This window comes from Gymnoscopelus microlampas (genome assembly GCF_963454915.1).
Source record: "Gymnoscopelus microlampas genome assembly, chromosome: 10".
Taxonomy (NCBI): domain Eukaryota; kingdom Metazoa; phylum Chordata; class Actinopteri; order Myctophiformes; family Myctophidae; genus Gymnoscopelus; species Gymnoscopelus microlampas.
This window is the reverse complement of record NC_139947.1, coordinates 29,367,208-29,378,518: the sequence shown is the minus strand read 5'-3', so window position 1 is coordinate 29,378,518 and position 11,311 is coordinate 29,367,208. Positions and strand designations below refer to the sequence as shown.

The 11,311-nt window shown below is 40.5% G+C and overlaps 1 protein-coding gene across 1 annotated transcript; it reads right to left on the bottom strand.

Moving 5' to 3' along the window:
• Positions 1 to 265: 265 nt before the first annotated feature.
• On the bottom strand, positions 266 to 10,921 carry stac3 (SH3 and cysteine rich domain 3). Its single transcript, XM_084069806.1, has 13 exons — positions 10,571 to 10,921; positions 9,211 to 9,251; positions 7,413 to 7,491; positions 6,524 to 6,680; positions 6,240 to 6,337; positions 5,881 to 5,941; positions 4,725 to 4,819; positions 4,218 to 4,287; positions 3,518 to 3,573; positions 3,242 to 3,324; positions 2,695 to 2,746; positions 2,445 to 2,582; positions 266 to 2,142 (listed from the first exon to the last, which is right to left on the bottom strand). Exons 2-13 carry the CDS (start codon positions 9,216 to 9,218, stop codon positions 2,035 to 2,037), a joined length of 1,005 nt encoding a protein of 334 aa, XP_083925932.1. The 5' UTR covers positions 9,219 to 9,251; positions 10,571 to 10,921; the 3' UTR covers positions 266 to 2,034.
• Between the last annotated feature and the right edge of the window lie 390 nt (positions 10,922 to 11,311).

Sequence of the window (11,311 nt, the reverse complement as noted above, 5' to 3'; positions counted from 1 at the left end):
GGAGTTCTGATTTTCATTTCAATAGCTACAGTATACCCAATACGATTTCTGTAAGCTTAATGGAATAACGTGTAAAATTGGTATTCGAAAGGTTGCCCAACAGGCATACTTCTGGATCTCCTGGAGATGTAGTCCCATGGATTGCTGATAATGCATCGCATATTCCTTGCCAAAAGGATTGCAGCTTGTTACACTGCCAAGTAGAGTGAAGAAAAGTGCTAATAAATAATACAGCAATCCTAAGAAACGCACAAATAAATACCAATTGAAAAAATACAATATTTTATTCCCAGTTGCAAATGAATTCAATACATTTCAGCATACTTATTCTGAAACTGCAGGACTTCCATGACCATGTAATCTTAAAATGAACCAATTCCCACGTTGTGACATTAGATCTTTTTCACTAGACACTTTCATTTTGCCATTATGTTTCAATGAGTGAGACCGTTAGACCTACAGTACATTAAGAAGGGGCAAAGAATCTAAGATCATCACGATGGGCCTAAGAAATACATCTTTGTTACGATTTACTGATACATAAAACATCATTGTAAAAACATTCCTCTTAAAAGTCATAAAGAAAAGCCACATGCAAAATGACGTGACACTATGTTGCATTCTAAAATGTAAATTAAAAGTCCACTTCCTCCAAAAGTGCCCAGAGATAGCCCCAATGCCTCATCAATGGAACTAGATGTCTCCTGGCTTGCCAGAGCCTCCTTTCCTGTCTCCATCTCAGCTAAAGAAATAAAGAAATAAAACAATGTGTAGTGGGTAGTACTGCCCACTCTGATTTTATCGATAATGGATCACCAAAACATGTGCATAGATACTTGGGCAGTAGCAGTGAATAAAATAGCAGTTTTGTCATTGTTATAGCTAACGTTTCCTTTTTTTATTGGATATATTGTCTTTTGGAGCTGCAAATGCAAGATACAGCTATTTTCAGGCCTTGTCCTATACGTATAATAAATACATAACACATACACACTGAAAGGCACAGTGTGCCTGTCACATCCAGCTCAGGTTCCATGGATGGCCATATGACCTAGTTTGTGTGTGTGTGTGTGTGTGTGTGTGTGTGTGTGTGTGTGTGTGTGTGTGTGTGTGTGTGTGTGTGTGTGTGTGTGTGTGTGTGTGTGTGTGTGTGTGTGTGTGTGTGTGTGTGTGTGTGTGTGTGTGTGTGTGTGTGTGTGTGTGTGTGTGTGTGTGTGTGTGTGTGGTAAGACTTGTGTATCAAGTTACTCCTCTCTCCTGTGCCTACTATCTATAGGCTGGTATTCTATGCACATACTGCGTCGTTGGCCTGGAAGTCCCCTCAGTTCCCTGGACCAAAGTATCCTGAAATTGTTGCAGCTTTTAAAGACTTTTAATTTCTTTAATACCCTCTAGATGGGCTAAATATAACCTTTCTGGACAAGCAACAGCGAAGTGCACTTTAGGCGTAGCAATCAAAGCATTTGTAATGCTCAACATTTAGCTCATAAGGCTATCAGTGCCTTTGATACAGTGCAAACATGTGAAATCATTTTTCCACAGCTTCTATAAACTGTTGTAACACAGGTGTTTACAAGTAGTCATTGTTCAGTTTGGCATGTGTGTAAGTAAAGGCACATTGTTAACTTGTAAAATAGCAAATTCAACTAACTTAGCTTATCACAAACCTGTAATGGAGCTCTAAAGTGTGCTGTAACATCTTGGAAGTATTTCAATACTTGTGTAAGAGTATAACAATATTTGACCATTTTAAATGCTACTAGACTATACAGTACACAACAAAAGTCAACGCTTCAGCTGCATCTTTCCAAACACATTTTGGAGACACACTGTACTGCATGCATTAGTCATGTCATGTCCTTACATGATAGCATTGCCATGGCAGTTAACCACTTAAACCCTGCACTTAGTTGACCGTATTCCCAAGGGCTCCTGGGTCCCTTCTGTTTTCATTGGCACTAAATATCTTCGCCTAATGGTCGCCCCAGAAGAGGATCAAATGGTTAAATTAACAATGAGGATTTATGTGATTTCCTATGAAACTGTAATTTCCTCCAGCAGGTCGATAGGGAAGAAGCCCAGTTTACGTCCAGTGCTGACCTTCAAATAGCCTGCCTTTTCTTCACCTTTCTTCACAACGATCTGAAATGCAGAGGAACACACAGCCAGATCTTAACCACAGAGGTACTGTTGGATCATAGTAAATAACTCCAAATGGATCCATAAGGGTCCATTTTAACACAGAGGATTTTACTTTGTACCTTCTAAAAGGAGACAAATACACCAATGCACATTATCTTTAATCAGCTGATACTGATATTTCAGAAATGTATTCCACCAATATGGACAGATATGTTTTGCACAAGGCCTGATATTCTGTCAAAGTTTGATTATGTGCATGTGAATTTACACGCACGCCTACGCACTCACACACACAGTATTACCTGATCTTTCTTTAGCGTGATTTGTCCCATTTCTCTATTTCCCACAAAGGAACGGATGATCTTGAACACCCTCTCTGCAGCGCGCACTTTGATCAGGTAGTTGGTGGGGAAGTAGCCTGTTTTCTCACCCATCTTTCCCTGAAATAGCACACACATGTACTACTGTAGTAGGCCTACTTACTGTAGTGCAATGTCATAAACGTATGCATGATGGTAATAACAAGCTCAGTTAATTCAAAGGCAAACATACCCGCCACCACTCTTCATTGGAGTCATCCAGGACTATGATCCGATCTCCAGGACTGAAACACACACACACACACACACACACACACACACACACACACACACACACACACACACACACACACACACACACACACACACACCAGTTAAGTAGTAATAAACAGAGTGTAGATGAAAATGCAACATAGATTGAAAATAAATGATAATCAAGCTAGTCCATTTCTTCTGTGTTCACATGAATGAGTGGTTCCAAAACATGTCCATGTCAAGGATACCCAATTAAATATGTATTGTCCCGCGGACCCCCATTCGAAAATATTTTTTTGCCCGGGACCCCCATAAGATATGTAATTTGTCAACATTTTACAAAAATAGCAGATCTACAAACTCACAACGCGTCACGTTTTGGAGTAGCTGATAAAATAGGTCTTAAGTGTTTAAACTGTCCTCATTTTGCTGGGGACCCCCTGGAACCCCGTCAAGGACCCCTGGGGGTGCCCAGACCCCTTTGAGAATCAGTGACATAAATGACTGAGCGTGCAGTGACTCACTGGAAGTCCAGATCGTCCTTCTCGATGGCCTTGAAGCGGTACAGAGCCAGGTAGTAGTGAGACTGGGAGAAGGTACCTTTGCTCTGTCAACAAAATGTCACAGACAATCCTTAGTGTTCATTTAATTCTCAGAGTATACAAATTGAAACAAACGGGCTTTTCCATTTACGCTCTCCTACAAATGCAAAATGAACACCAAATACTCATTACATTTTATCTGAACATGTCTTGAGATGTTGGCTATATACTTTCCCCACCTTACGTTACGTTTCCTACCTTTTCATCCTTGTCTGCCTTGTCTCCACCTTTGTCTTTCTTATCCTCTGGTTTTCCTGTAAGCACATCAGACATCAACAAATGAATGGCTCTCACTTTGTGATTGAGCTTTACTCTAATCCAGCCTCATTAACGGTGCAATCCTTTAGATTTATGTCCCCGTAATTTGATCCCAGGTCTCCTGCATGGGAAACATTTTCTACCACTTGAGTCCACTAGGCTAAGACAGAACGTTGCTGGGCCAAGGGAGATGATGCGCTTATGAGCTTCAGGCAGTACTAGTTCTCCACCAGTAGGTGTCCTACTGGCAGGTGATGCTTGGGGAACTCCGCTCTGCCGCGTTCCTGACCGCATCACTGGCGTGCCAATAATCAGGGTAAAGCACACCCTCTCGTGTAATATTGCTAAATTAACATTCTCTACCATACAAATTGGTTAAAATAACGGTGGCCAGTGCTTTTGGAATCTTCAGCTCTACATATGAAATTAAGCATTTAAACTGATTAAACCATTTACTACATATTAAAAGGTGAATCATATATAGATTTTAAACTGCATTTTTTCAATCGTTTTAACTTTAGCAGCAGCTTACACATTGAAAAGTCACATGATGACACACGATGCATCTACAGTACACTCATATCAGCTGTTAAGAACTACTAATCAGAGTCTTATGTTGCTTGTTGTATAAACTCCATACCTTCGCCACCTTCTTCATTCTCCTTGGGCTGTTGGTTCTCCTCTTCTTCCTCCTCCATCATCATCATCGTCTGAAACACAAACCATAACACAGTCACATTTTCTATGGATTTCAATACGAAAACAATAACAAATATTATGCTCTTGAACTGAGCACATTTTACCTCCAGTCAGCTGCTAACACAACAATACTATGCAGACTACTAAGCAAAAACATGTCTAAAAAGTATGGGTACAAGTCATCTGTGGAACCTTTACGTGAATGATTATAAAACTAAAAGTAGGAAAATCACAGTATATAAGCTTACTGTATGGTGTATACCAGTGCCTCTCCATCCACATATACTTGCAAGCTACAAACTAATGAGTAATGTGATCTCATTCCCTCAGGTAATCCACTTGACAGCATTATTTAGCAATCACAGGAGGCTGTCATGTAATTGACTGATTTAGCTGAAGTAAAGCGATTTGTTTTACAACACATATTAATTATGTTCTGTATTATCACCTTCTTGTCGTTGTCGTTCTTCTTGCGTTCCTTGTTAGCCATGACGACTCCAACACGCAGAGTGTCAAACACAGGGTCATTACGGTTGGGGTTGTCTGTAGACCAGAGGAAAGAGCAGTTAACCACACTGTAAAATCCTAAGTGTTAATGTAATTCTGAGACTGTACATTTGGTTACATTTGTACACTCAGAGTTAGAAATTGATAAATGAACAGTGAGCATTTTAATGTCCACTCAATCAGACATTATTGGACACCGCTGATATGGTACAGATGGTAGCAGAAGGAAGGTACATACTGTATGCATATTATGTATTTATAGATTAGCTCTTCAGATGTGAATGTGAAGTATTGCCTTCAGTGCTGTGCCTCTGCGATATGAGCATAGCCGATGAGGATAGGTCAACATGTGTGTATTGATTTTTTTAATATGATTTCACTATGCAGGTGACTAAATATGCATATGCATATATTTCTCTATACCTTTGCACGATAACCTAAATAGCTCCACGTTTGACACCTACTCTTTCACTTTGTTGTATTTCTTTGTCCCTTTTGTCTGTCAAAGTGAAAGGTTCGACAGAAAGATACATCTTCCAAAACACTACCATACTATCATAACACAAGTTTATTGCTGATAGTGTGAGGATAATAAAACCGTAATTGCAATTGACTATTCCAATTAGGAATATATAGGAAGTGACAGTTCATATCAATGGCCTGTAGTCCCACTGTTTCACCCCTGCTGGTGTCAGAAGCAACCCAACCAGTTCATCCCAACCAATATCATTAATTTCCGAGTCCATTTTTCGGACCGGTATAGAAAGATGGCCATCTTTCCGATATAGAAAGATGGCGGATTTGCAATCGCTGAAAAATAGCCTTCATTTACGGTCAGTAGAAACCAGGGGGAAATGTATCAGGGGGGGACCCCCAGATCCCCTGCTTTTGTCGCCAAACCAAAACAAACAACAACAACAACTCACAGTCGGATGGGCCAAATTACCCTCTAGGCAATTTGAATATAGGATGTTTATCTATTTCTGTGCATTGATTCACAGTTATATATATAAGACAATTCTTGTCTTCAAACTTTTAGAAACAAAATATAGATTTTCTTGACCCTAGTTTCATCACAATAGAAACATTTGTCTCACTTGGATCTGGCTGGTCGCTGCTGTACAAGGGTGAGCTGTAGGCTCTTCTGAAACCAGGAGGCTGTAGAGAATAGGCAGGATTCTATGTATCAGTGTTATAGTACTATATAAATGCATAGAGCCAAAAATGCTGCTGCCACAGTGAAAAAAAATAAAAATAATAATAATAATAATTTTAAAAAAAAATATATATATATATATATATAAAACACACACACACACACACACACACACACACACACACACACACACACACACACACACACACACACACACACACACACACACACACACACACACACAGTATATAGGTATTTTCTACTTCTATGAATAAGAATTAAAAGGGGAAAATGTCTCACAATTTTGCCAAAACACCTTTGGTACTCAACGTAGGACTGACATGAGTGGTGGATGTTGGTCTTGCAGTTTTTGCACCTCAAAGCAAACTTGTTGTTCACTGTGTTGGAAGATAAGGATCAGTCAACAATATGCAAAACAACACTTTATTATTTACTGCTGTATTCACTGATGACTTGATTTAATGAAATCCATATTTTCCACTATTACTGGTATTTATCCTGACATAACTACCTTTTTACACTTACAGTGACAGCCTTAAGTTACAAGAATAGGCATTACATACGGACTATCATGCGGGCACAGACATCGCAGAACTTGGGTTTCTTGCAGTAGTGGTCTTTAAACTTGTGGGGTTTGTCGTTGACCATGCGAACCGGTTCTGGAGGGGGTTCTGGCGTCTTCTCCTCTACCTCCACCTCTTCTTCATAGATAAAATAGACCTGCATACACAGAGTTATATTTAAGCCTTGATACATGGGCATAGTTTTTAAGATAATTGATGTGTGTGATATGTCACCTCTGAGCAGTGTTAATGCATCTCAATATTCTTTGTAACTCCTTTTTGTTCTTAAATCTACCAACTTTGTTATTTTAGTGTTACATAGCAACAGTCATAGTGTGGATGTGTTGGAGTGCTGCTGTGCTGTCACTACAATACAACTGTGTCATACATTAAAATTTTCAGTTTTGTACCATCATAACTGTTTCATGTTTTGCCTTTAACCACATGAGCTGCAGCGTCCCTATTGTGGGGTGGTCACGTGATGAAATGAGCAGATAAGCTCACAATGTGAGCATGTCAATCAGCTATTTGCAGCAAAGGGATTTGGTGTAAGGGGAATGAATAACAGCGGACCTAGTATAGAGCCTTGGGGACTCCGGTAAACTAAGTACAGTAGGCCTATAGAGTGTGTACAGAGAGGGAACAGCATGTTCTAATTGATCGTGTGATGCACAGATTAGCAAGAAGCATCACTTGGTCCCTCTTGGTCAAAGGAGGAACCCTTCAGTCCAATATCAATTAAAGTAATTGGTGGTGTACAGTATTTGGACCTACCAGTTGGTGGCTATTTTAAAAGCACTTGGGACGAGTTCTGTGTTGCTATGGTGATAGGATGGGGGACGGATACAGTGTTGCTATGGTAATAGGTTGGCATGTTGCTGCCACTCACAGTGTCTCCATCCTGGTGGACTAGGTTGTCAGGGCCCGGAGGGTGGTCATGGATATCCACTGAGTTCTTATCTTCCTCACTGTCACAAAGATAGATAAAACATACAAACACGCACCCACGCACAGCGCACACACACATGGACGCACAAACATATATATACACACACCAGTTTAGAGAAAGAGTTCATATTATGTTTTTCTAAATGATCCACCTAAAATACAGAATCTATTCTGTATAATACGGCCTGTAAGAATGTTTTTGTCAACTTTAATTACAATAGCTTACCTATAGTAGCTTTAAAAAAAACATCTGTAACTAGAAAAAGTGCTCCTCGGAGCACAGGTCTCCGCCAGGTCACGTCGTTATTGTGGCCTCCTGGTGGCGCTATAATAGGCCAATGTGAAAAGGGTGGCATTTCTTCCTCGGCCTGGTGGGAATGAGCGTGCATTCATGATTTGAGGCTTTTTACTTTTTTTTTTTTTTGCAAAAATGTGTTTTGCTAAATTAGACCTGCTGGTGGCGCTATAACAGGCCAATGTGAAAAGGGGGCATTTCTTCCTTGGCCTAGTGGGAATGTGCGTGCAAATTTTCACGGAAATCACACGCTGCGTTCATGATTTGAGACATTTTGTTCAAAACGGACCAATCCTGCAAACTTTGGAAGCCAACCTTAGCCAATCAGGATGGAATATGAAATATCGGAGAGATCCATCTTGATCACATGACTATAGAGATACAGTGTACCGATTTGCGTGATATTTGGATAAAATCTGTAGGAGTAATATCCAAAAATGTGTTTTGCACAAATCGGCCTCCTGGTGGCGCTATAACAGGCCCATGTGAAAAATGTGGGGCAGAGGTTCTGCTGTGGCATCGAGGGAGTGTGTGTGTGCAGTTTCACAGCGACCGGGGCAACGGTGGCGGAGATTAGCTGCTCCCACACACACACACACGGACGGACGGACGGACGGACGGAGGGTAAAACATACTCTCTCGCCATGCCTTCGGCCTGGCGGAGACAATAATCATGAAGTAATGTAAAGTGAGATGAGATTGTCTAACAATGTCGATTTGTGGTGTTTGATGATTGTGTGCCATTGTCAAAAACACCTCTCCTACGTCAATGTAAATTACCATGGAATGAATGTAATGTAAATATCCATTTGATGTCTTTTGTCAATGGAACAGCAAAATTATTTGTTTGAATGGTTGATCAAACTATTGTATGAGAGATGTTGAGGACAGTTAGCTCATGGTTAAAGGAACTCTTCACCCGTTTTCAACCTGAAGTATCTTCATATAATTGGTCCTCACTAATGCTCATTATAATGGTACCAGTTCAGAAACCTGCCTACCGGTGACATCATCGATGAGGAATCCAAGATAATTTAAACTGCAGGCTTTCTCTTCCAGGAAAGTTAGCATGCTATAATAGAAGCCATTGTTCTCTCATTAATAAAAAATGAAATAAAACAATTTAAATCTTGTTCGAAATGACTAAACCTACCTACTGATGATGTCACTGGTAGGCGTGTTTCTGAACTTTCCACAGCCCTCCTCAGATACACAGAGCGACAGAAAATGGTGCAATCTTATAATGAGCAATTATATGAAGTTAGGTTGAAAATGGATGAAGTGCTCCTTTAACGTAACTGTCAGTACAGTACTGTACATACCAGCTTTTCAGTGGGGGATAAAGGACATAGAAGTAAACTGCTACGGCTAGGTCTAAGAACCAGTAATGTTTAATATTTGATGTTGGAAAATGTATTGTGTTTGGAGATTTGATTATACGCACCTGTCCATGATGTGGTGTGGAAACTGTTAGTACAGTCCAACCTAGACAGAAGAAATCATTATTCATGTGCAGTGCTCTTAACCAGATTTGAAACATAAACATAATTCATTATTACAAAATCGACTTCCTTCACATTCATTGCTCGCCACTTGTGACACGGTCACATCACCTCGCAATCCTCTTTTGGGATCCAGACCTACTCTTTGAGAAACAGTGACCTAGAATAATGAATGTTTGCAGAATTTTGAATGAATTCTGCTTTGCAATACTTAGATGGTCCCATGCAAAGTAAAAGGATATATGATGAGTTTGGGTGTGTGCCCCCATCCTGAATATTTTACAGTTGTCTTTAACTTGGGCGTTTCAATAAATCATTAAATATTGGAGTGCACATTTGCTGCACTACACCCTCGGCACCAAATGACCAATTGTGGATTGAAATTTGTATTAATCAGAGCTAACAAACCCTGAATCCCAAACATTCACCTTACTAAACCAAATTATGAAAATATACTCATTCATTGGAAGTGAATGGAAAAAAACAAAAACAAATGAATGAATGAATAAATAACGGACCCAACACTGTTCATCCAGTTTGGCATAGACGTGTAATTTATTTATAAATTATGGTCCATTAACATCCTCCAGTGTTTATTCAGAATATTTATACTGAAAGAAATATAAGGCATCTTGACCACTGCTGTGGAAACTGGATGACAACGCACATTTCATGCAAAACATTTTCACAGAATTGGGAACATGGGTGGCATGTGCTGATGTGCATAATATTCTTAGGTGTCTACACACTTGTGCTGGTATGCACACATTTTATATGTAAATAAAGTCACCTATGAATGTACTCTCTCTCTCACACACACGCACATGCACACGCGCACACACACACACACACACACACACACACACACACACACACACACACACACACACACACACACACACACACACACACACACACACACACACACACACACACACACACACACACACACACACACACACACACACACATGCATGCATGCAGAGTCGACTTGTCTATTCCTGGGAACTGTAATTCAATCTCATCACAGCTAAATTTGAGTGCCTCTGCCTGTAAGGGGACGAACAGAAACATTCTCGAAGGTATGGCAACAATTGATAAAAAAAAAAATCTGTCATTTGTGAGTCACTGGAGCGTCAATTACTTTCAATAGTGTGAAATTGGATTCTAAAGAAAAAAGTAGATAAATAATACGCTGACTGATTCTACCACCAGTCAACGTATTATCCAATCCTCTGTCACATATTCATGCAAGTAAATTCTTTAGCAAAGTCATAACCACAAACTAAAGCTGAAACCTACTTCTTGTCCAGGTTCACTCAGCTCAAATGGAGAACCGCAAATCTGGTGTGAAGTTGTACCCCTCGGCAAATGAGTTCTTCACCTGTTGGCACTGGTTGTGAGTCTCTAGTCCTTTAACCGCTTGATTTGAGAATGGAAGTCAGCCAAAAAAACAAATTCTCCCTGATTTGAGGCCCTCAGATTTCTACCAAAACAGTCTCCAACTTTGGATTCTTTTCCCTTTAAGCTGTACTCCCACTTCCAATGGGGCATTTCAGTCTTTCCGTCTGAGTGTATGCATGTATTTGCCCATGGGTGTGCATGCGTGTGTTTGTGTGTGGCCAGGCTTTCATGCGTCAAAGTGACTGTTTGAGACAGCTGGGGACCTCAGACTGAGCACCGATGACGAGGGGAAATCAGATCCATTCTCTCCCTCACCCTATTTTACACACACACACACGCACACACGCACACGCACACACGCACACGCACACGCACACGCACACGCACACACACACACACACACACACACACACACACACACACACACACACACACACACACACACACACACACACACACACACACACTACCCTTGCCCCACTCATGCATACATATAGACATTCATCATGTCCTTGGCCTTCAATGCCCTGCTGAATTACAGAGACAAAGGCTAAGTCACACACACACACACACACACACACACACACACACACACACACACACACACACACACACACACACACACACACACACACACAC